Here is a 27029-nt window from a genome sequence, read left to right on the forward strand (position 1 = left end):
AATAAAGCTGCAGAGAAAATAAAAGCAACACCAGTGCCTTGGTGGGCAGCTAAGCAAGGTGCCTGTGCCTGGTGACGTGTGCTCCAGTACAAAGCTCCACTGCCCCGGCCGGAGCTCTGCCTGCTGCCACCCCACAGCCCACAACCGACCCACACGGGGCTCTGGCCATGCCCTCACTACCTCCGTGCCTGGCCTGGCTCATTACTGAGTGCTCAGTGAACATCACTACACCACCTTTTATTTTCCCTCCTGAGAGGCTGTTTGTTCTTCACTGGATAAATTATTTACCATTAAGGAAATTAAGGTGGCCAGTAGGGAAGCACAAATTAAGAGTAGGGGAGTTCATGAGACTGGGCTGCTATGAGACAGCGTTTCAGCTTTCTCATGTATTCCCTACCCAGCTGCTACAGCGGCTTTACCGTCAATCCTATTTAGGGCAGGAACCCAACGGAGTATGGAGATTCCAAAGCTCAGTCCTTCAGCCAGAAATTGCTTTACCTTCTATTTTCACTTCCTCCCCTGCTTCTCCCCCCTTGTGATAGTTTCCATCTCATATCCTTGGGCTACTAGTAACAAGCATTTAGAAAGCACGTTAGGAACAAGAGAATTGGAACCCCTTGAAGTTTTTCACAACAAAATTTATTAGAAGAATAGTGGTTTTGAAAAGTCTAGCATCCAGTGAAAACTACCATACACAACGTTACAGCTGGGAATGTGTTTCCAAAATGACATGGTCAAATAATACAATGGAGCCATTAAATCTTACACATGCACAACAAGAGAATTAGCGCTTTGACATACAATGCAAAAAATAAATGGACCACATGAAATAAAAATTTAAAAGTACTTATCACATACATTAAGACACAGCTTATTTAGTCCAGTCAAAAAATCAGAACTGCATTAAAAAAATTAATGTAGTGCAATCAAACCAAAAACCTTAATTTGTGATCATAAGTGCTCTACTACATAAAACATTGATCATAGCAAGGAACAAAAAATTCAAATCACACAGTACAAAAAAAATCTGTAAATAAATATAAACTACAGTACAAGAGAAATATTAAATTATACAATTCCGTCAAACTGTAAACAGTATATTGAAATGAGGTCCATAAGAGTAAAGGGGGGGGTTCCTGTTTTTTTTTTTCCCATGACACTTGAACTTCTAGAGGTCAGAGAGAAATGCCATTTTCCATACTCTTCAAAGACTATGGGTTACATAAATAGAAAGAGAAGACTTTTTAGATGTAAAGTGTCAAATAATAAAGCAGAGGTGTTGCTGACTTGCGACTGCCAACAGATCACCATGAAGGCAGAACAGCAGATTTTAGTTTCAGGCTTGGCCTCCAGGTGAGCACACCACAGAGGGCTGGCACTGCAGGTGTCCAGTGAGCAGTGCTCAGCCTTAGAAAGGAGGCGCCTCGTGAGCTCTGCTCCTGCCCAGGAGGTGGAATCAATTACGGACAACCTGGACCTCTGCTGATTATCTGACAGGTTTACACGCTTGTCATACAAACACCAACTTTGGCAGAACAATTACTAATAAACTCAAAGCACTCCCGGCCCATTGGTTTCCATCACAGTGGCCAGTGCACAGAATTCTCTAAGGACATTGCATAACTAGAGTGTAGAGGTCAGACAGCCAAGGACCCGTGCTTGAGGTTAGAAGTAGTTATGGTGAGAGAGAAGCAAGAGCCACGTTAAGAAGCTGCCTCTGCTGTTCACAGAAGCAGCTGGGAATGTATTTCATTTTTAGCTGCGCTGGCTAGTAGTGGCATTTTAAAATATATAAGTTTAAGATAACATATATACTATATATGTATATAATATAATACATATTATATAATATACATAGGAATTTCTTACAATACATACCAGGAACCCCCACGCGATCTGCTCAGTAGTAATAACTGAATATACAGAATGCCACTATAAGTGTCTGAGGCACTGTGTGCTGGAGAGTAAATATGCAGCTTTAAAATCCGTTTGGCTGAGTTATACCTGGATACCTGAACTGAGTTTTAAGTTGACATTCATCAAGGATGTGCTATCAGCACGTCAAAAGAAAAGCAAAACAAAATACAAGTCACTGCTAGGTTTAAGAAGAGAGTACAAGTACCTGAATTGAGTGAGGATAGTGTGTAAACTGTCCCTGAGGGTTTTTAAACAGTGTGTGTACAAGTTGGATTCCTAAGAACATTAGTTTAAACTTACACTGCGGACTGATAAAATACCAATGTCTGACAATTTAACAAGTGGAGGTTAAAAAGAGTTATGAGCAAACACTCAAAACATTTTATACATTTTAAAGCAGCAGTAAGCTGCTGTAAGCATACATCCCATCAGTACAAGCAACACGTGGGACTCAGATAAAGGTTTCTATTTGCAAAAAGCCCATCATATATCGATAAGTAAAGAATATTCACCTGCTAAATTAGAATGCACCTAGTTACAGACTAGCAATTCAAGATTAATTTTTTTAATCAAATACTTTGCTATACTTTGCTATTACATACTAAAATTCCTTAAGCTCACTAATGCTGGTATTCTAATCTATTTTTTTTAAATGTTCCCCCTTCATTTAAGAAATATACCATTCCACAACTTAAACATTAAGATCCATTTTCAGTCCTCAGATGTAAAAAGCATGTCAATGAGTTTATATTAAAAATTTACACGGTAAAAAGGCTTGAATTTCAGCCAGAGATTCTAAATACTACTCATTCCCTGAAGGCATAAGGGAGAAAGAATCCCTACCCATTTTCTTGTGATATAGTTTTCAAACTGAACATTAAACAATGGTCCAAAATGGTTTTTTTCAGTTTGGGAAACTTCCCTTCCCTACCCATCATCCCAGATTCCCAATGTTAAGCCCTGAAATGGTCTACTGAAATGATCAGTAAAAAATACCAGGCATGTATATATACATCCCCTGCCTGAACTCCAGAATATTTTGTTGTACTAGTCTTTAAAAGACAGATTAATATCCCAAGAAACCTTGTGATCTGACCTGACAAGCTGTTCATGATCCTAGATTGTATATTTGAAGTATTTCATAACCTGAAGACCAGATTTAATTAAGACTCTGGCATTGTAACAGAGAAAGTGCTGCAGTTATTTATCCCTTTTCTGGTACTTCAGAATAGGTCAGACAAGTGCTTTTTATTGTTTACATGTTTTCACGCAGGCATAAAAAGTACTATCTGCAAAACTATTTGAGAAATGTAGCACCAAGTAATTGATAAATTGTTTAAGTAGCTCTAGTAGTATCCTCATTATTTCTGAGTAGGAAAAGGTATTAAGATAAACTGTGCTAGGTGATGATGAGAGAAATTGTTTTGGATCTTAACTTTTCCTGCTCCAGTCAAAATGAGGCCTGTGTCCTAATCCCTGCTCTGTAAGGTAGTTATCATCTTGAGTCCTCCTGAATTATACTTACCAATTCAGTAGAGACAAGCACAGGGGCACTGGTGGGGATGTTTGTTTTTAAGCAGGTAGATTAAATGCCCTGGACAAGCTAAAAAAAAAATCCTCCTTTCTAGTACATCACCCAGGAAAACTGATTTTGCAACTGGGCTGAGAGATTTTTGTAAGGATTAAATAAAGCTCTCTTAATATGAAGGTTTTTATGACAATACCTGAATATAGGCATAATTCAGTAGGACATGAGGTCCAAAATTGCAGCTGTAATACTGGTTTAGAGAATTGGCCCCAATCAAAGAAAGAACAGGAAAGAGAGAGAGATGGACACTGGAATGCTCTAAGTACTTAACAGCTTTTCCTGGTACACATGAAGTGGATCTACAGATCATTTTGGGTTTGAAATATCTCTCTGCCTAGTGGTCATCACAGTGCATTGTGTTTATACACTGGATAATCCAAAATGAGTTACTATAGTGGCTACTTTATCTGCTACATTCATCAGAACTGCATACAACTAGCAGTGCAGATTTTCAGGTTTCTGAAGGTTCCAATTACTGAATTTTCAATATAATTCAAGATCAAGTAGAAACCTTTATAGTACCAAAACAAGTCTCAAAATTATTTTCTTACAGCTTTCTAAAACAATATTAGCCAACATTATGTACTGATGCCAAGAAAAAGCAACATTGACCTAGACTGAAATTACATTTAATTTCTGAAACATTTGTGGGGAATACCTAGAGGTTTCTGATCCTCACGAAAATGAGGGAAACAACCCTTCCCATCCTACTTCTAACATTTGGCAGAGAATTTAAGCTATTTAGAATATTGTGACAAATCTTTCAGTAAGGTTAATAATTTTGCCTTCCTAAGATTTTGGACTGCAATAAGAGTATGCATTCTTATACTGAAGAGTTCAAATTTTGTCTTCACTGAAGAAAGAGGTTTTTACATTACAGATGCAGCCACACTGTTTTTGAGAAAAAAAGGGAACAGCAGAGTGCTCCCTTCACTCCTTGGACACTGTGTTCTTCTCCTAAGACTCAAGGACATCTTAAGAGCATTACTTGAAAGTAAACTGGAAAGAAACACATGGCAATTCCAGTTTTGCCTGTATAACAATCGTTGCAGATGAAACATAAAGCGATTCAATCAGAACTAAAAAGTTGTTTCACAAAGCTTACTCAACCCTAAAGCCCCTAAATCACTTTGCCAGCTCCCATGAATTTCCAGGGAAAGGCAACATACTCTTGAGTACTCACGAAAGAAATATTTAGATGCAAATGTTGGCCTGCCACAAGACAAAGCACAGACTATTCCTTGTCTGCTCTTACCCAGTCTAAACACAAATGCAGTTACCTCCAGTGCTTAGGAATATCCTCCAGCAGTGGAAAGTTCTGCAAAAATTGTCATGCAGGAGTTGCGAGAGAACGCAGAGCTGAAAGTGTTCCCTTACTAGAGGCATTATCCTATCTGTATCCCTGCATTGTTAAAAATATTTTTTTCTCCAACTGCCAAAAAAGTTCAGAGTTTGAATTCAGGTCTAGCAGTAGGGTTGGTAATGCAAGCATCAAGTTATGAGTTCTGCAACAAAAAAGAAAGTAAAGGCATACCTGTATTGCTTATGCAGCAACTTCTCCTGTGCAACAGGGAAAAAATGAGAAATTCTAAAGGAAACTGTCTGGAACCTTTAGAAAAAAATCAGGGAATGACTGGAAAATAAATAATCTTTAGACAGAAATAAAAATGAGTCCAGAAACGTGTCCCTACAATATCTAACTGGAAACGTTCAACTCTATAGCTGTACTCAAGCATTACAGCCACAATAATGCCTACAACACTGTGGAATGAGGATCCAGCTGGCTGAAAGTGAGGTAATAGTTTGTAATAGGTCAGAGTTCTAAAAAAGCACTTTTACATCTTACAAATTCAAATGAAAAAAAAAAAAAAGGACACATTTCATACATGTTGGGCTTTCCCACCAGAACTGTACGATAATTAACTCCACACCAGGACCCCTACCACACTAAGCCTTACTCATCTTCAATTATATGCTGCAGCAAAGATTTACCAAGCGACACCTAAACTTCAGTACAATATGAAACTTCGATTCTTAAAACTTTATACACACAAAATATAAAATTACTTTTCTAGGATGGGGTAGGGGAGGGGGATTCTCCTTCATGGTACTTGGACTGAAAAACTAGTTTTCAGAGACTGCCACAAATATAATTCACAGTTTCTTGCTGTCAGGCTTTTTCAGCTACATCAACGTAGTACACAACAATACTGTTAAGTCCAATAACTACATTGGATGGACATTCTCGGGAATAAGAGAAAACTAGTGACAAAAAATACCCGAAAGGTCTCCTCCTAACAACGTCTCGATTTTTACAGGGTTGCAGTTTGTCTATGTTACACGTTAATGCCATCTCACAAGAGCAGCAGGAGAAGGCTTTAAAATCTTTCTCCTGTCCAAGTGATCCAAGTAACATAAGCATCCACTTACCAGAAATAAGATGAGAAACAAGGCTTTTGTTACAAAGACCGCAGTGAACCACACCTTCCCACACCAAAATATGGTCAACCAGGGATTTTGGCCATGCAAACTGCTGGTCAGCAGAAAATTAAGCATGCTAATGGACAAACATTAATTCCAATCATATATTTAAAATGATCCCAAATACTACTAGTTAGCTACACTGAAAGCGCCTGCAAAATATACGTAGTGAAAAATGAAACAAAATATTAGTGATCACTGCAGCACTTAGAGTGATACTAGTCTTAAGTGATGAATCACCTCAGAGAAAATATGTTAGATGGGACTTTGAAACAAAAAAGTAACATTAAAAGGTGCACCTGAATATTACAGACTAAATTTACAAAACCTACAATAAGGTAAAATATATATCTTTTGAATATTCAGCAGCTTTTTTTTAAATTTGTTTTTATTTTTTGAGAGGCTCATGAAATTTTAAAAAGGGACCACTAACTAATCTCAACCATGCTTCACAAAACAATAATGGCTATTTCATATTGCAGTTACCAATGTAATGCAATTAGTGCTTAAAAAATAATCTACACTTTTTCTTTTTTTTCCTTTTTAAACAGAGACCTTTGGAGGAAATATGGTTGTTCAAAAGCTTCTCGAAAAAGAAAGATTACCTGAATATTAAGTTATCACAGATCAAGTGTTGTGTTTAAAAGCTTTGCAGTTATGAGTATTACAATCTTCAGGTCTCAGGACATTTAAACTGAGAAAGTTACGTGTTTGGTTTGTTGTTGTTTTTTCTTTTTTAAATCCACTTCCTAACCAAAGCAAATAAAGAGTACTCAACTTCTCACTATCTATTTACAATTCTTAGCCTACAGTCTGAAATGACAAGACAAATTCTCTTTTAAAACTGCAGCATTAAAGGGTAGGCACACCATTCTTCTGCTGCACGATTGTCACCCACTTAAACATACACATACAAAATATTTAGGTTAGTAAAATGAGCACTCCACGTACACTACAGTGACAAGTTTTATAAAACTCAACTCATGTTTCTTAAATAAGGACAACTGCAAAAGGTTAAACCTCTCAAGAGTAAAACTGTGTTACTTTTTTTTTTAACTTGCAACAAACTTTCTACCATAACCTCCAACAGCAGATGAAACCACGCCTTAAACTGCGCCTTTATTGCAATCACCAGCTAAACTGGAACGTATTGCAGAGTTTATATACTGCTACTGAGCTTAAACTGCTTTAAATGCCAAGATGACAACTAGAAAGCTACAAGGAACCAGGATTTTGAGGACTAAAATATATTAAGTAAACAAAAATAAAGTATACTTGGGGCCAAATGCCCAGTCCGTTTCAAGAATGAGCAGTGCATATTTAAAACAACAGCAATGGTGTGCCTAACCTTTGAAAATATGAAGTTGCTGGGGAGGGGGAGAGGCTAATAGAATCAATTGTTCCAGAAGTCATTCAGCATCCCTAGGGCTACCTAGGTCACCCTCCCATGAACTTTGAGAGACCACTTTCACTGACATCACTTAATGCTCTCACACAAAAACTCCAATGCTTCTTTTGGTTGTGCAAATGGGGAAAAAATGCTAAGTCTATCTACCTTTTGCACAGATTAAGACCAAATTGCTTCTACCTGAAGAACCAGCAATTATGATTTGGTCATGTTGTGGTTAAGTCCAGTAAGTTCCACTTAGTTACTGACCACTCCCGCAGAAAGTATCAAAGATAAAAGTTCAGTACAAAACTTATCCTGGATCTCCATAAAAGCATAAAGATACCACCATACTGAAAAAAACCCAGATTTGTGGTTTACGGAGTGCTTTTTTTTTATGGTGTTTAAATGCTTATTCTAGCATGTGCTAAACCACTATCAAAATAGATTAAATAAAAACAACAACAAAAAAGCAGGACTTAATTCCTGCTACTGGCAACTGTAATATTTAAAAAGGAAACACCCATTCATTGAGTGTTCGACCCTGACAGTATTACAGATAGATATGATGCAGAGCCTGAATTAGATCAGGCTACCAGTGTTTTACTTCTTCCCTGAACATTAACAAGCTCCTTCACTAATGTGGATATTTGGGCAGACTACTGAGGTTGTAACGTTTGAGATCACCATTTTGTGGGCTATTTTTTTTTCCTTTTTTTTTTTTTTTCCCAGTATCACAGTAGTTTGTTACACAAATCCCCCATCCCTGGATTAGAGTCATATAAACTAGCTGTTGGGACCACATAGTTTAGTAAACTCAGAACCAAGTCTGTAAAAAGTGTAAAGGTCACAAAGAACCATAGTTCTGGTATAATGAGGCATACCCTAATACATCATTTAGTGTACCCTGACTGCTCCTGACTGTGAGAAGCTTGTCTTCCGTGAGATAAGGCTACATCCTCAAGCAGGTGAGTGTAAATATCACCCTTCAAAAACACCAAATAAAATTACAGCGAAGGTAGTGTTATAAATAATAAACTGACATTTTCTGAAGGTAGTGTATGTAAGTTTTCCCTCCCCTCCCCTCCGGGTGAGCACTAAGCAGACAGCAAATGGTAAGTACGGTTAATTTAGAAAGAAAACAGTGGAGAGCCTAATTAGACCCAATTGATTATCTATCTAGTTGACAAATCTGAGTTCAAGAGAAGTACCATTCCTAAATAATTTGTTTTAGCTCAAACCTTTCAATCAACTGGATCAACAAAAAATAAGAAGGGGGAAAAAAAGATTTCTGAAACATTTTTGAAGAATGACAGTCTGATTTTCATTTGAAAATTGCCTGGTTTCAGGAGAGTGTCAGTTTAACAAAGTGGACTTATTTCTATAAAGGCAGATATGAAAAATCCAACATCAGAAGTTCAGGCAGGCTCTACAGGCAAGATGTCCACTTCTACAGATCTGCATTCTTTGTGAGGTAACTCAATTCTCTATTACAGAGAAACATGCAAAAGGCAAAAGAAAAAAAAAAAGGAACAAAGAAAGAAAGAAAGAGGGCAGTGGGCAGGTGAAGGAGGGAAATTGTGCCATACTAGGCCAGAAAAATTTACAAATGTGACATTCAGAGCACATCTTTCACCTGTGTTCACATAAGTCTATGCTAAACTGCAAAGGAAAGAGCATTGCAGTAAACAGGAGACTCAGGTGTGCTCAGTGATGGTTGAACTATGCAGTAGTGCTCACCCAGTTTGCAAAGTAATTGGCACTCTACAACATCCCTATTCATCCTTCAATTCATTCGCACTTTGTGCTGCTTCTCCCTGGGGATCTAATTCAATCTTTACTGAAACATCCTGCCCCTCCGACCTCATTAATTTCATTTTTTTCTTTGGAGGGTTTTTCAAAGTGCCCAGCCTCTCTTTAACTTTGTACTCCAGTGTACTGTGGGGGATCCCATAAATACTCTGAGCTTTGGAAACACTCATTTTCCCGCTCATAACCACAGAGATTGCTTCCTCCAGTATCTCGCTGTTGTACTGTCTGTATCTCCCTCTTTTCTTCCTAGGTTGCTTGGAGCCAGGATCTCCCTCTTGATCTGAGGTGGGATATGGCTGTCCAGAGGTAGACTGCTCAGCATCTGAGCCCCAGGAATCTGGTCCAGCATCCAGCAAACTTCTCCTATTTTGTTTTGGAAGGATAGCCCTTAACTTTTTGCTAAGCGCGCTCTCCGTTTGTGAACCCATTACCAAAGAGCTATAGCTGAACTGGTCACCAGTGCGGGACTCCCATGAAAGGTCCATGCCTCGAACTTGTGGTATCTTTAAATCCACAGGAGATGAATGGCTCACGTCCTTTTTCCCATCCTGCTTAGTTTGAAGTGCCATTTTTTGAAAGGCAGAGTTTTCTGTAAGAAAAGGAAGGTCACTGATGTTGCTGAGTGCACCATTTCCCCTGAATTTCATGCGGCTGAAATTGAATTCGTAGTGTGGTTTTGCCCAAGAAGCCTCCCTGGATAATATTAAGTGCTGTCCATGATTCTGTAGTCCAGATGGCCCATGGCTGGCAGCTGTAGAGAACTGGTTTCTGCTCAGCAGTTCTTCACTAATCTGGAGTGATCGAGCCAGCGGTACTTTAAGAGATGTGGAGTGGCCATAACCTTCCCTGGTTCCATCCTGCAAGCTTCTTGGAGGTACCCCATCACCACTCTGTAGTCCCTCCGGATGGTGCTGGCTGGGTCTCCCAGGTCGCCTAATTGGATGGAAGGAAACTGATGTGAGCAGGACTTGCACAGGTAGGGAGGGATGGGTGAGGGGGCCACTCCTTTATTAGAAGGCCTTGCTTGGGTAACATCACTTTTTGTGTTATTTATTTTTCTCTAAATTTTTTTTTATTACTTTAATTTTTTTTTTTAAGTCTCAGCATCAGTCAGTTTTAAAACTTGTTCGCAAAAAAAGAGAAGCTTTTTGGGCAAAGAAAAATGAAACCTGTTGGCTGGTCTCTGGTTGGGTTCACAAATTCTCGGAGTAGAAAAGACTTCGCGCAAGCGTCTGAAAATAGCACCTTAATTACAAAGTAGTAATCAATCGCCATAGATCTACACACAACTGTGTTACTGGTGTGACGTTACCACTAAACAAGCACAGTAATAAAAGAGTAAGCCAAAGTGCAACATATTCAACATGTAAATATGACTGCCACCTGCAGTATCTACACACAGGTGGAAACCCTGGATAATGTTTGCTTACATCATATTGAAGAACTGCTGCTCAGGATAAAAGAAAAAGCTTAGCAGGCCTCAGAGGCATTTGCCTGACTTTCATTAAGCACCAAATATGAAAGCTGGGATACTGCGGATCACAAAGAAAAACACTTACACTAGACTTACCAAACTGCTCTCTTAACAACTAATTGCATATAGACAGAGCCCTGAATCTCATTTGATAAAAAGCATGCCTAGGAAAAGGAAGATCTAAGCACCAACTGTCATTCAGATCAAGGGTTAACAAAAAAAAAAAGGCAGTATGTATTTTTACCATTTCCTTTTCATCACAAGTGTTCTTTCTATGAAATTAAGTACTGCTGCTGCAGAGAGTCACATCTATTTTAATGCTTTGATTGCTTAGCCCCCTATAGTTATTAAGTCACATTGGTTTCAAAATCCACCTCCAAATTTCTCCATGTTCAGCATACAAATTAACAAAGAGAATCTATTTTAATGCTCTGGGACGCTATACTGGCGTCAAGCCCTCTGGCTAAGTCAGCATTACTTAAGGATAGGATACATAGTGCTGAAAAGCTACATTATTATTTTTAACATCACACTGGGATTAAAAAGAGTCTTTAGAGAAAAGACGTCCATTGCAAGAACCTGGCATGTAACATACACAATGCTTGATACACATGCTGTTCACTTCTCTCCAGGATGCAACAAGTCATAGGATGTGCACAACAAAAGTCAACCAGGATTCAGAACAAAATCCAGAGAAATGGATCAAAGTTTGCAGTTCCAGAGAACCCTCTCAGACAATGTGCATTCTCCACCCCTTCCACAGCATGTATCAGCATCACAGGGTGCACCAGTGATTCTACACCTGAATAAAGGTCATACAGGCAGTTAATGGAGGGTTACACCCGACTTAGTGATGCTGAACAAACTGCAGCCAGCCTTGTATGCCACACACCTGGACAAGTAACCACAGGTGCCAGTATGCCACATCCTCTCTGGACCCACAGCACTGAGCAGGACAGTGCCAGATGCTGGCCCTGCCATCCCTGTGTGTTGGACTTTGGCCCTCACTTGATTCACAAACAAGGGAACAAACAGTACAGAGCCTCAGTGGCTCCCGCTGCCTTCCTAAGAAAATAAAGATGGAAATAACCTGTTCAGAATTAGAGAAGTACTGCTGGGGAAGGTTTATGCTAAAGAATTGTAAAAAGTATTAAGATGAAGTTTTAAAGAGGGATTGAAGTATTTTATTAATAGAAATATTAAATGGAAAAGTAATCTTGAAAGGAGAAATCTGAGACGTATCTTTTTCCAACGAGAAGTGCAAAAATTCAATCAGCTGTTAGCAGTACATGGGAATGGTGGTGGAAGAGGGTTGCTAGTTGAGATTTTCAAGTTTTCAAAGGCTATCATAAAGCTAAATCCAGCAATTAAATAGCACTTTAAACCATATACTATTTCTGTACTTCAGTAAAAAATATTTGTTCTCAGCAGCTTCAAGATAATCAAGACCCAAACCCCCTCTTTGTCCCAGTCAGCCTCTCCAGTACCACCCTGACCAAGAGTAAAGGGTTTCTAAATGTATGCAAATGGTGACCATTAGAAATATGAAACCTAAAGATCGTTTTTCTATTTAACAGTATTTCACACCTTAAACTGATTAGGCAAGAGTAGTATACCACATACTTTGTGATTATTTTTTAAAAAAACTTGTTCAGCACTACAGAACAATCGCAAATCCAAAGTTACATTTAAAGTTTTCTGAACTACCAGACTTCCTGCCCCATGTCCTCAGAATTCTAAGTTGTGGTTTATGCGAGGAAATATTAACAAAAATCACGCAGTGATTTCAATCTAATTCAGCATGGTTTATCACCCAAACCATTGTTACCTCTAAAATAAACTTTCCTGTTAGCTAAATTTGCCCTAAGTGAAATGAAGTCTAAATATACTGCAAAGCCTCTAAGACTCTTCACACACTTATTTGAACTTGCATGTTCACAGCAATAACCTATCACTAACCCCAAGAAACAGGTAATGGAAGGATCTCTGGATAAGCACCAATTTGGCGAAAAAAGACAGATATTAGAGTCTTTAACTGCAATTTAAACCTGTATCAGTTGGCAACAACTCTTATTTGGCAGGTGGGGTGAAGGTATTTGCCAAAGGTACAAGTTGAAAACACATTACTCCAAAGGGTTAACACCCAAAGAAACTTAAAATTACCAGGAGCTAAGCACACATTTTGAGTAAAAAACTGTTTTAAAAGGTCATAGTAAGTTGCTTTCTCTTACCCATTTCCCGAGGTACTAGAGCACCCTGGAGAGTGACTCAGAGAGGTGCTGCCAGCACAAGGACTCTTCTTAGTGGATAAATCAAGCACACCGTCTGTAGAGACAAAAGAATGACTTCAGTGTTTGAAGAAGCAGGATCAGCCATGCTGATCTTGTCTTCAGCTGAAAAGACAAAGCAAGTCTTCTGAGCTGAAGCCATTTTTAGCACACATTTTTTGGTTTATTGTATTTTTAAACAAAATAAGGCTTGGGATTTTTTTGCAATATGGTTTACATGTGACTTCAATATAGTCTTCAGAAATCACAATAAAAATTAACAAAATTAAAAGTGCAACTGTTACAGGAGACATAGCATAACAAATTACCTACAAGTGACAGTTCTGGATACAACAGAGCCTATCACATAACTACCTTTCAGTGGTCCAGAACTGAGACAATCTTCAAGATTTTTCAATCTGAGATATTCCCCTCCTTAAAGGGAGGCTGCAAGCCAGTACTAGGATTTTTTTCTTTTTTTTATCCAAATCTCTTGTAGGAAAATTCACTGAGAATTTCATATTGGAAATTAAATAATTACACACATAGATGTGAGATTTCTTCTCACATGGCAGCCAGCTTCATCTTCTTTTTTCATATCTCCAATGGGTCTCTACTGGAAAAGATGCTGCCTTCCTCCTCCTATTGTGTTGTTTTATTCCCTCTCTTCCATATGCCAAATTGGTTTTCCTGTTAGACTGCTTCCTCCACTCTCACTAATGGCACATCCTCAAGCTCCCCCTTGCTCCCCTGCAAACCCTCATGTAAACTCTGCATTTACAGGCACCAGAAAAGGGAGCATGTTTCACCAGGAAAGTCTTGCTCTTGCTGCACTGAAGCAGCTTGAAATTCTGGTCATTTTAATAAGGGCAGCATTGTCGTTGAAGCAGCCCAGACATCTGAAGTTCCTGGAAACTTTGAAATGAGGAATTTATGAGGCAGAGATAAATGAAACCTGTTGGCAAGGTGAACTTGAGACATATGAGAGCTCCTCACTCGTTCCATCTAATCAAGTGAATACCACCCAACACAAGAACAATGTAAGGCAGCTTTCAGATTGCTTAAAGTTCTCATTTGACATATGGAGAAAAAAACACGATAAACAGTGAACTAGAATTAACTTACAAAAAGCTGTTCCACCCACTGCATTTGGGAACACCATAACCCAAACTTAAGCAAGCAGAAAATTAAATTTTCTTTTCGAACAACACTTATTCAGGCACAAGAGACACAGACTGGATCAAGCCTTTCATTCTTTTCAAGAGGCTGGACAGCACAGGCAGCTGCTGGAGACACTTGCATCCATGCTTCCTCCCTCAGAAGAGTCGGTATGACCTAGAAGTCCCTGAGGAGAAGCAGGGCCAACCTCACACCCCAGGGAGAAGGGTACAACTAGCTGGGTTCCCTTCAACCCCCTAGAACAAACTATACCACAAAGCAGCACTAGATATCTTTCGTGACAGCCTCTGAAATCTCTCATTAACAAGTTTGGCAAAATCTCTTTCCAATTACATTAAATGTAAATTGGGGAAAAAATTTACATCAGCAAACAGATTACTGTATAATTCAATATGCACATGTTCTACTCGCATAATGAGCGTTATGAACACCATACATTATCTTACAGCTTTTTCCATCACATGGTAACTAAAGAACAGTTCATGTTCATGCTTTTTTCTTCATCACACCATCCTCTAATTAAAAAGGAACAAACCAAAAGCAAAACTGATTTTTCCCTCTTTCTTTCAGAAGAAAGTTTAACAACGAGAACAGTTTAATATTTATAAACATATATGCAAAACACACTCACAAAATACATTTATAATAAAGACAGCTAGAAACAAATGCCTATCAGATAACTGTAGAGATCCACATTTCAAGAGAGACACTATTCAACCTCTCATTGAAGTGCAACAACAGCTTTCAGTAAGTGCTATAAGTGCGGAATGTGTCCAGATGTCCAAGCTGCGTATTACTGGACACATAAAATTAACTTGTTGACAAAAAGCTTCATAAATCAAATTTAGAAGAATAAAGGGATACCTACTTTTCTGTCATAGCTAGAAAAAGGCTTTTTTTCAGGCAACTTTTCCATTTGCAGATGGACAGCCTACTGTGACAGAATGACTTTAAGCACTAACATTTTTCTGAAGAAGGATAAAGGGTCTAATTTTAATCAGTACGATACACTTAAGATTCAACAGTTTCAGAAAAGAAAAGTTCATATACTATATCACTCACAGAATTTGCTTCTTTAAAAAAAAAAAAGGATTTTTGATGGAAAGGAAGGTTTTTGAATTAAAATAAGCTCTGAAACACTGTTAGGATTTATTCAATCTGTGCTCTGTAGAACAAGTCTATTTTTAAGGTAGAAAAGAGACATTTCTTCCAAACACACAAACCTGGAAGTTTAGTACAGTTCATGGGTATAATTTTCATAGCCCTCACAAAGCAATTTCTCACAGACTTTTTAAAGACACTCTTCTCACACGCAACCAGAAAGAAAATAAATCAGCCTTTCAGTCAAATTGTGCACTAAATCTTCAGAGAAGAGACAACATTATGATTTCCATGACCATGTGAACTTCTCTTATCAGCAAGTGTACAGTCTATTTTGGCAGACTGTTTCTTGCAGCTCCCAGCAGGAACAGCACATTCATCCTTGGAGACTAGACTATGTCCATCCCCCTTGCCCTTCTTCAGAAGAATCTCTCATGGGTCTACATTCTTTCAAAAAGTCTTTTCTCTCCCAGCCACACTGAACTAGTCATTATTTAATTGTAAAAACATCTACTGCTTTTCCACTTTACATTTTACGCAAAAGTGCAACCTTCTAATTGGTTCTGCAAGAATGCCATTAATGGACTGCCCCAGGATGCAAGACACTGGTAAGAGTCCTACCTTGTTCACTAGGTTCTGACTGAGACTTTCTGACAGTAAGGTCCAGAGGTGAGTCTTGGTCAGCCATGAGCAGTTTGCTGAGCACAGGGTTCTGAGCAGTTGCAGCCGTGGGAGAGGAGGCGACCAGAGATGCTTTCAGCAGGCTTTGGTTCTTTGTGCTATTGGGCTGGCTGGAGTCCTGAGTAGAGCTATTTTTTGAGGTATATTCAGCAGCAAACTGTCGGATCATTCGCTGCATGATCTCACGGGCCACTAGGGGAATATTTGGGTCAGAGACCCTAGGACTGTCTGCAAATATTAGAGATTTCTTTTAAGGAAGCACTTTAAGTAAAACAGCTTTTATATTAAATCATCGTTTATTTACCAAAACAAATCCAGGGGGAAAAAAACCCCAAAGATAAAATAGTTTCTGTAGAAAATGTATTTGAGCTTTAGAAGACCTGAATAAGAACAATTGCTAATTGTGGTACAGCCTTCCCAAAATAACACTTTGCTAAAAGAAATATACAATCTCACATTTTGTTTTAAAATATAGATATATTCTACCAGACCTTTAAGAGGTGTGGAAATGGAAAGGAGAGCTGAAGTGCCAAGTAATGGAGCTCATCCAAAAATATTGAACAGGTTACACAGTGGAAGAGTTGCATAACTTACCTGCAGCTACAGAAAGGTAAAATGGAAAATAAATTTGCAGCAGTCCCCTATAAGTTTGCTGATAAATAAAGCCCTGTTGTTCTGATAAATTAAAATAATTCGCATGAAGATCAAATGTACAAGTGTCTTCCATCTCATACTATGTATTCCTTTTGATATTTCTAACATCACAATCAATGCAGGATCACCCAAAGAACTTGCATATACACAAAACCCCAAGATGTGTCACATGACAAGTAATTCTATTTCTAGAGGAGCTGCTAAATCTATTAGTAATGGATGTGAAAAAGAACAAGTAGGCATTGCAATTTATTTCTATGAAATAGTGTATAAATAAAAGGGTATCTGGGCATGTGGACAGCACAAAAATTTATTGACAAAAATCACTATGTTAAACCAGTAGTAATGTGTGATGTAAAGGTAAATCTCTAACTCCTAAATCACAAAAGCTAAGTCCTGCCACTTCACTTGAAACACTGTGTTCTCTGGCCAAATCAGTTTTGTGGTTTTTAAACAAACAAAAAATCCCAAAAAACCAAAACAACAACAACAAAAACTAACCACCCACAATACTCCCAAAAACCCCCAAAGCACTGAAAATCACATCACTATTCCAGAAATGGCTCAAAAGGTTTGATTTTCTATTACCTGAGAAACATTCAGAAAACAACTGTGCAGTAGAAGACCAAATAAATCTTTAAAAGCAGCTCTCAAGAGGGAACAATAGAGAAGTGTTTACTACCTCTTTTAAAAAAATTGCCCAGGTTGAAAGGTAATCTATTGAGATTGAGCTATTAGAAGCATTAGGAAAATCTTCTGTGGGACCTTTCAGTGTTAGATTTGCCTTTTGCTACCATTTTTGTCAAAAGTATATCAATCCAACAAACCAGCTTTATGGGTATGTGTAAAGGATGACTGACATGAAGGTTTGAGCAGAGCTGCCTACAAATCAAAGAGCAGCAGCAGCAGCCTGTTTCTTGATGAAACATCATATTGACCTTTAAATACTTATCAGGCCTGAATTCCATTCTGTTAAGCACAGCTTTCTACACCTAAGATCTTATACAGTCACCATGTACATTCTTACAGTAAATTTCTGTAAATCCCATAAATTTCCAGGATGTTTATGTAAATATATAACCATTATCTTTAAAACATCCTGTAGATTTTACTTGTTCTTAAGTATCAAATACTACAGTTTTAAGAAGACACCAAAAAATGAACCAAACCTAAATTTTGGTACATTTATAATCTCACTTGTCTCCCAAACGGTCCACAAGGACACCAGCCTGGAAAAGCGAGAAGGTTTTGTTCTGCTATGGTGGCATTTCTTCTGCTTTTCTAATTCCTTCTTCACTATAACCTCTTGAAGGACACAGAAAGGCTCTAAGGAGGCCCAGAGGGACACAATTTGATGGCATGACCAGACAGATACCAACTGCTTGAGATGTGCTTGCAGCATATACAAGTGGGGCTGGCAGGAATGCAGAGCTTGATGGCACTTGTGTTTTCTGAAGGCCTTTACTGTGCACCATGTTCATATGTTCATTTCAGAAATGCTTGCATCTGAACATATTTACACATTCAGAAATAAAATATTACATATGCCTACAGCCATGCATCCTTGTAATTTGCAACTTCATAGAATCAGACCAGAATGACAACTTTCTAGTGCTGTTCAAGTTAAATGCACTAATTTGGGTCATAAAACTCTGTTTCCAAGCAGAAGGGTAGGTACCTAGCACATTAAAGGCTTCTTGCTTAATATAAAGCCCGCATGCTGAGGATTAAAGCTGTTCAAGAGTGGAAAATATGTGCTGGTGCCCATCCAGCATCACTTGAAATCAACCACATATCTATCTTGACTCCACCTGTCCAGGTTTTTTTAGGAAAATAAAACTAAAATTAACTAAAACATAGAAATTCTCTGAGAAGAGAAAATACAGCAAAAAATTATCAGCTATACCTAGTCTGAAGCAGTAACTCTGAGCTTTAAAGCCTTAATAGCTTTTGTGTATTTTTATATCAAAATCTTAAAAGGGCAGTATCATACAAATAAATGCATTATTTCATTAAACCAGAAGAAGGTCCTGTCCTGCCACAAAGTAAAGGTAACAGACAACTAAGTACTACCACTCTGCTTTGACTGGAAAAATACGAGTATTTGAAGGAAGCATTACTGGGTCAGAGTGCCAGGGACACAAACTTCAGAGAAAGGACTAGATTAATGGACAATAAACGTGTTGAAAAAGTTTGCTGATCTTGTTAATTCCCTATTCATGCTCAGTACATTAATGTGTGGTCAGTGTTCAGAGAGCAGCTGCATTTTCTCTGATCTACCCAGGCTACAAAACACCCATCTCAAATGTTACTGGCAGTGAGGATGGAAAAAAGAAAAAAACGAATTGCTGGCAGGAAGCCAGGAGAGCTCAGCATCTCTGAGCAATGTAGGAACCTTAGAGTTCTGCCATTCTTTGTGTCCTCTTTGGTATGACAGTGCCTTGGGATCTTCTGGCAGTAGCATGAGTTAGATTTCAAGCAATCTAAATACAAGCAAGCTTGAAAATCATGCATTAAGGATTCAGAACTGATTTCCTGCCAGGCTTCTATCCCTCGCCTGTTACTCTTGCACCAAGCACAGCTTTGTCCAAGGAAGAAAAACAAGGGTATATTTTTAAAAAATCTCAAAGATTCTTAAAAATCTGACATGTTTCATTATCTTTATTCTAGTATAAAGCCACGGACAGAGTATTATACCCTTCATTAACACACTGCACTATCTGCTGCTGGCTCCTCAGTGAATTTAAAAAAAGCATACTTTCCTAAAAGACATGTCATACATGTTTTAAGTTTAGTGGTAAATGAATGAGGTCTTTAATAAACAATTTGGAAATGATGGAAAGGCTTTTTTTTTCGTCACCAGAAAAAGCAACATGAAAAAAACCTGTTTTCTCTAGACTTTACTTTTCTTAAATTCCTTCTGGATTTGAAGATAAATGGGATAAACTCAAAAGCAAAAGGAAACATTAAGCTTACAAGAAAAAAAGAAAACTTAAAAAGGAAGCCTTGGAATAAAGGCATTATCTGAACTATCAGTAGTAATGCAATGACTATCCTTCCTACCATCCTGCATGTATTGCAAAAAATATAGAAGCATCATAATGTATGGCTTGTATTTATTCATTTGAGTCATAAAAGAAAGGCTAAGATACTGTTATCTACTTAAAACACCTTTAAATATTTTGGTCACTGGAAGGAGGGGCTGAGGACTGGCTACAGCAATTTCTAATTTGTTAAACTGAAGCCTTGCATTGTCCCCCAGCAGATAGGTTGGAATTACTGATTTGGCAGATTTTCTCACACATGGGTTAGACTGATAAGTACGATGTGCTTTCATTCAGGATGCATTTGGAAGCAACCTCTGGATTAATGTTTCTCAGATTTGTAGAAAACAGTGAAATGAGCTCTGTGCCTTCCTTAAGAGCAGTTTAAGCAACAACTCTCCAGAAAATATTTAGGTGGTTTTCTAGCACTCAGCATGTTCTCGGCATATTCTACAGCAATTCTTTTGCTGACCACATTTTGAATTCTTCATATATTCCCCTTAGCACTATTCCAATAATATTTTATACTCTAGATTGTTGGGGATAGGGTGGGTAATCATTACCAATAGTGAAAAGACTGATGGCCTTTAAAAAAAACTGCATTATTACATATCCCATCAAAATAAAATATATTTTTTTTTAAATAAGAAAACACATTACCCACCTACAACCACCACTGCCACTTGACCTTTCTTCCAAACAGCCCACCCACCTAAACACTGGCTATGGGGAACAGTTCTGCGGGGTAAGAACTGAGTCATCTCTCCAAAAGTGAAAACACCAGTGATCTCATGGAGAGATTTGGTTCAGGGTTAAACAGTTTTATGCTCCCTAGGCATCAATACTCCCTTCCACTGTCCCAAGCCCACACTGTTATGTTGCCACATTACTTCAGAATCAATTTTTATCCTTGATAAATATATATATAAAGAAGATAACTGAAAAATACTGAACATCAGATCTTTGATACCTACATTGCATGCAAAAAGATCACAAGAGAGACCATTTCCCACATCCTCCTCCCCCATTAAAACCAACCTTTTCTGTAAAAGACTGCATTGAGGAACTCTTCCGCTTGCCTTTCAAAACGAATGATTTTTGCTTGCTCTTGTCTAAGCAGAGCTTCTTGTCCAGCTTCCGAGGCTGGCTCATCCAGACTGACTAAGTGTTCCTGCAAAGATATTTAATATTTGTAAGATCTTCCAGACTCCAAAATTAATGAAGTTCCCTAGGCACTCAATATTTTACTAAATTCAAAACATTTTCAGGTACTCAGCACAGTTGAATTTATTTAAATCAAAACTTGTTTTTTCGGCTGCATCAGAACATTGTACTTTGTCCTGTTTTCTTGTTGTAAATTGGACTGGTTTGAAGGTCAACCAGAGGGAAGAATTAACCCCACACAAATACCTTGCAAGTGATTTCCACAGGGAGCTACAATTTAATAGGAAAGTTACAATAAAGGCAATAGTACAGAAACACTGGCTTAAACTGACAAAGAGTTTTGGCACCCTCTTGGTCAGGGTGGTGGTGGCAGTCTGATTAAATGGTGGCTGCAGTCCCATTGAAATGATGGATGCGGACTTGTCAAAGCAGTGGTCCTGTGGAAAGGTCTGCTCCTTCCCCCGGGGTCCAGTGGTGGTTCCCCCAAGCCCCCAGACCTTGAGATCATTCACCACCCTCAAATCCAGGCAGGAACCTTCAGTACCTCCCCCAGGACAGGGAATTTTACAATGGAATGATGTAATCCTATAAGACACAGGATGTTCTGGGGAGTCCTTGACGGCACATTAGCAGAGATGACCACCCTCAGGCTGGGTGTAACAAAGAAAACACTACAAGCAATTCACAGGTGGGGTATGCAGCTGTTACAAAGGACCCATCACTAACAGTTCATCAGAAGGTGATGGAAGTGGTGGTAGAATACATACTTTGGTGGCATCTTGCATTGTAACCTAAGATATTATTCAACCCTTATTCTACACCATTTATATCAAAATTAATACCCTTCTTTATATACACGTACACAATGAAGCATTACACACAATTCTTGTTTAAAATTAGGTGTGTTGAGGTACACAACAGGTTTCCCCATCTTTCTGCATTACTCACCAAGTACAAACAGGCAATAACAATCCCACTGCCTGAGGTAGGATTAATCCAAACTATCTGTCCTAACATACCTCTTATGTGTACCACAGGGACTTTATTTCCTTCTCCAATGTGCAAGGGTTCTGACTGGGCAGGACCAGCTTGATTGACAGAGCTTCGGCTGTTGGTGACCAGGTGGCCTTTGCTAAATGCAACTCCCAGTTTTTGAAGGTCCCCCTGCCCAATGCCTTCAGGGTGGTTTTTAATAGTCCATTGCACCATTCAGCTTTCCCAGCAGCTGGTTCATTATAAGGAATATGGTACACCCCCTCAACGCCATGTTCCCTAGCCCAGGGTTTTATAAGCTTGTTCTTGAAACAAGTCCCAGTGCCAGACTCAGTTCCTTCTGGGGTGCCATGTCTCCACAGGACTTGCTTTTCCAGGCCCAAGATGGTGTTCTGGGCAGTGGTGTGAGACACAGGGTAGGTCTCCAGCCATCCAGTGGTTGCTCCAACCATGGTCGGCACATAGCACTTGCCTTGGCAGGTTTGGGGAAGGGTGATGTAGTCAATTTGCCATGCTCCCCTGTACCTGTATTTTGACTACTGTCCACCATACCATATGAGGCTTCATCCACTTGGCTTGCTTGATAGCAGCACACATCTCACAGTCTTCCATGAGAGATATTGTCCATGTTTAAGTCCACAGGACTGGTCACAGGCCCATCGGTATGTCCCATCTCCTGCCTGACGACTGGAGGCATTGAGGGCCTAACAAGCTAGAAGTAATTCTCCTTTGTGCTACCAGTCCAGATCTACCTGAGATACTTGAATCTTGGCAGCAAAGTTCACCTGCACGTCGTTACTTCATTAGCCTGACTTTTGTGTACACATACATTGATGTGACAGACCTTCACAGTCAGCTTCTCTATCCAGGCAGCAATGTCTTGCCAGATCTCAGCAGCCCAGATGGGTTTCCCTCTGCGGTGTCATTTGGCCTTTCTCCACTGATCCAGCCATTCCCACAGAGCATTAGCTACCATCCACAAGTCAGTGTAGAGTCTTGGCCACTTCTCTCATTCAGCAATATTCAAAGCCAGCTGCATGGCTTTAACCTCTGCAAGTTGACTTGATCTGCCTTGTCCCATGGTAGCTGCTGCAGCTTTCTGTGTGAACGTCCTCAGAGCAGCTTTCCATTTCTGGTTTGTTTCTACAACTGGGCAGGAACCCTTGGTGAAGAGGGCATTATCGCTTTTCATTCTCTGGTAGTTGTTTATTTGGTGGGGTCTCCTCAGCACATGTCACCTGCTCCTCTTCTTCTTCAGAAGATAGTCCAAAACTCTCACCCTCAGGCCATCTTGTTATGATTTCCAGAATCTCAGTGAGATTAGGATTTCCCATCTAGGTTCCCTGTGTGATCAGCACGATCCAGTTGCTCCACATGGCATCAGTGGCATGATGTGTAGAAGGAACCTTCCCTTTGAAGACCCAGCCCAGCACTGGTAGTGGGGTTGACAGAAGCAGCTGTGCTTCAGTGCCAATCACTTCTGAGGTGATTTGAACCCCTTTGTAGGCTGCAAGAATCTCTTCCTCAGCTGGGGTACAGCTGGCCTCAGACCCTTTGTATCCCCAACTCCAGAATTCCAACAGTCATCCTCGGGTCTCCTCAGGTCAGAGGCTCCAGGAAGGATCATTTCCCCCGCCAGAGTGTAGAGCACATTTTTTACATCCTTCCCTGTCCTGACTGACCAAAGGGCCACTGCATGGGAATCTCCTGTTTAATTCAAAAGCTTGTTCAGGGCCCCACCAGAAATAATTTTTCTTTTGTGTCATGAGATTGAGGAGGCTTGCAATTGTACTGTATACTCTGGGATATGCATCCTCCAAAAGCCCACAGCACCTAGGTAGGCCTACATTTCTTTCTTGTTGGTTGGTGGAGACATATATGTTCTCTTGTTAATCACTTCCACTGAAATCTGGCAAAGTCTATCTTGCCACTTTACTCCTGGAAACTGAATTTCTTGAGCAGGTCCCTTAACCTTACTTCATTTAACGGCAAGCTTTCAGGACAAACTGGATAATCTTCCTTCCTTTTTCTAAGACTTCCCAGCTGCGTTCCCCCCTATGATGGTGTGTCATTGATGCACTGCAGATGTTCCAGAGCCTTACCCTTTCCAGTGCAGTGTGGATCAGTCCATGGCAGACAGTGGAACTCTACTTCCACCCCCAGGACAGTCAATTCCAAGTATATTGCACACCCTTACAGGTGAAAGCAAACTGCCAAAGAAACAGAGAAAAATCATTGGCAATGTCAATGGTCGCATGCCACTTTACTGCCTTGGACTCCAGCTCGTACTGAAGCTGCAGCATGGCTGGCACAGCAGCACTCAGTGGTGGCAGGATTTAATTCAGGCCAAGTTAATCCACTGTCAGGCTCCATTCTCTACTGGATTTAAGCCATAGAGGGCTGTTACAGGGTGAATGAGCCTTGCTGACCACCCCTTGGCTCTCCAGTTCAGGAATCATCTTATGGATGGGAGAGTCTCGGCGCTGCGATATTGCCGATGGTGCACTGTTGCTGTGGCGATTGGTACCTGTTGTTACAGCAGAGGGGTTGTCTGAGAGACGAGGCAAGGTATTCAGCTGTCTGATTTGCTCTGTCTCTAGAGCAGCTATCTTAAAAGCCCAGCAATGTCATTTTGAGTCTTGAGATAGTCTATGCCAAGGCATGGGGCCTCTGAACCAGTCACAATGTGGTGTTTCTGCCACTCCTTCCCAGTCAAGCTCACTTCAGCATCCAACACAGCCAGCTGCTGGGATCCCCCTGTCACCTCAAAAATGGAAATGGATTCCACTCCCACATACCTGGATGACATCAGGGTACATTGAGCACTGGTATCAATCAAAGCCATAAACCTTTGTGGGTCAGACATGCCAAGCCACTGGATCCACACAGTCCAATAGACTCGATTGTCCCTGTCCCCTACCTGGCTAAAGGCAGGGCCCCTCTAAATCCCGGTCATTGTACACATTGCTCTCCTCCTGTAAATATGACCTTGAGGTCCCCTCAAAAGGGTCGGTAATATCATCATTCTTTTACCACCTGGAGCCTTGTCTAAGAGAGACCGAAGCAGCGTTGACTCTAGATGACCTTCCTGCGGTTGTTGCTCCTCCTTTCACTTCATGTACCTGGGTGGCTAAGGAAAAGGTACACCCCACTTCTTCATGTCTTCTCCACTCTCCTGAAGGAAAAACCAGAGGTTACCTCATGGATTGTATCCTCTCTCCTTGGCTGGAGGGCATCTGGTCCAAATGACAGAGACTCTTCTTGGTTCTGGCAAGATGTGGTAAATTCCTTCCTTAAGCTCCTTCCTCAGTTTCTGGTGGCCTTCTTCAATTTTGTCTTCCAAGCTCCGACATGCCCACATCCTTTCAGGATGGTGTCATTGGCTGCAGCGTCCCACATGTGCAGCAGCCAGCTCAGAATGGACTCGTTTAGGTGCCGTGTGAACTCACTCTGCAGCTCACACAACTCACCCAGGGACAGAGACCGAGTGATGATCTCCAGCTCTGTCTCTTCCACCTGGGTACGAAGGTCCTGCTACCTCCTCATGAGTCCCTTTGCTGACCGATTTACTCTTCAATTTCCTTTTCTTGAACAGAGGCAACTGCTACTGACTTAGGCTGTCCCGGCTCAGTGACAGTTTGTTTAGACACAGGGCCTGCTGACTGGCTTCTTTTTTCCTCCTCCTCCTCCTGAATATGCTTGGACCACACCAAGCTTGGTCCCGACTCCAAGCATGGCGTACACAGCACAGGCCATACAGAGAAGACAGAGTAAAATTAACAAGATTATGCCATCCTTGACATCCAGACAAAACTCAGTATTTTCAAAAACTGCTGTGTTGGGCCTGAAAAGCTGGAAGACATCATTCTCTACTCTTCCCACCATTGGCTGGGTGAGATTATTAACAAGGCCCCATAACCAGCAGTCCAGACCAGGACAGGAGAACAAAACTGAATATATCATCTAAATAAGGTTCACTGCCTCTGATATTATCATGCAGTAGACATGAAGAACTAACAAAGCAATTTTCATAGCATTCCTTGGTGTCAAAAGGAGTATCACAACTGGCAAATACTTCCCCATGTGCAGAAAAACATGGAGAGCAAGGTACAACATCCATGCAAACATGTCAAGCATAATGGTGAATAGGCTGTTTCTGTAATACAGTGCAAAACTGCAATTCTGACGTCTCTCAGGGTGCTGCACATTGGTTGCCAAAATATGTGCTGGTTTGAAAGTCAACCAGAGGGAGGAATTAACCTCACACAAATATCTTGCAAGTGATTTCCACAGGGAGCTACAATTTAATAGGAAAGTTACAATAAAGGCAATAGTACAGAAACACTGGCTTAAACTGACAAAGAGTTTTGGCACCCTCTTGGTCAGGGTGGTGGTGGCAGTCTGATTAAATGGTGGCTGCAGTCCCATTGAAATGATGGATGTGGACTTGTCAAAGCAGTGGTCCTGTGGAAAGGTCTGCTCCTTCCCCCGGGGTCCAGTGGTGGTTCCCCCAAGCCCCCAGACCTTGAGATCATTCACCACCCTCAAATCCAGGCAGGAACCTTCAGTACCTCCCCCAGGACAGGGAATTTTACAATGGAATGATGTAATCCTATGAAACACAGGATGTTCTGGGGAGTCCTTGACGGCACATTAGCAGAGATGGGCTGGGTGTAACAAAGAGAACACTACACCCAGCTCACAGGTGGGGTATGCAGCTGATACAAAGGACCCATCACTAACAGTTCATCAGAAGGTGATGGAGGTGGTGGTAGAACACATACTTTGGTGACACCTTACACTACAACTCAAGACATAAATGATGATGATCTTACACAAATATAAGATTTGATAACAATACAGAAAATAAGAGTCCATTATAAAGAAGAAAAGCATCTGGCTGCAAATCTCATATCTAGCACTTGCTCTTTGGCTATTATTTTTAGATCCAAGAAATAACTGTTGAAGGCAAAATATCCACAGTTCTCCTTACTCCATATATCCATGCAAACTAAGCAAAAAATGACCAAGTATAATCAACAAACAGGACCTTTTGTGAAGAAGCTCAATAGTAGCTACTTTTAAGTGAAATAAATTTAAGTTAGCTGTTACAACACCTACTTCGAAATAAAATCCATTCTCACAACTGGAAGCAGCTGAGTAATCTCAAGAATAAATTCAAACTAGGATAATTAAGCACGTGAGATGTCAGGATACATCATTTATTTTAAGTACAGTCAAGAAACTAGAAGGCAAGGTTACAAAAATACAAAATCGAACTGCTTAG

At 40.0% G+C, this 27029-nt stretch overlaps 1 protein-coding gene across 1 annotated transcript in view; it reads right to left on the reverse strand.

Moving 5' to 3' along the window:
* Nucleotides 1-1098: 1098 nt before the first annotated feature.
* Nucleotides 1099-27029, reverse strand: part of LCOR (ligand dependent nuclear receptor corepressor) — a 63872-nt gene continuing 37941 nt past the window's right edge. Inside the window, exons 4-7 of the mRNA XM_074545091.1 lie at nucleotides 20624-20756; nucleotides 15828-16115; nucleotides 12891-12984; nucleotides 1099-10118 (exon numbers count right to left, since the gene is read on the reverse strand). Of these exons, the coding sequence (XP_074401192.1) occupies nucleotides 9149-10118; nucleotides 12891-12984; nucleotides 15828-16115; nucleotides 20624-20756 (1485 nt within the window). The 3' untranslated portion in view covers nucleotides 1099-9148. The remainder of the gene's footprint in view (nucleotides 10119-12890; nucleotides 12985-15827; nucleotides 16116-20623; nucleotides 20757-27029) is intronic.

The sequence above is a fragment of the Zonotrichia albicollis genome, chromosome 7 (genome assembly GCF_047830755.1).
Source record: "Zonotrichia albicollis isolate bZonAlb1 chromosome 7, bZonAlb1.hap1, whole genome shotgun sequence".
In the NCBI taxonomy this organism is placed as follows: Eukaryota; Metazoa; Chordata; class Aves; order Passeriformes; family Passerellidae; genus Zonotrichia; species Zonotrichia albicollis.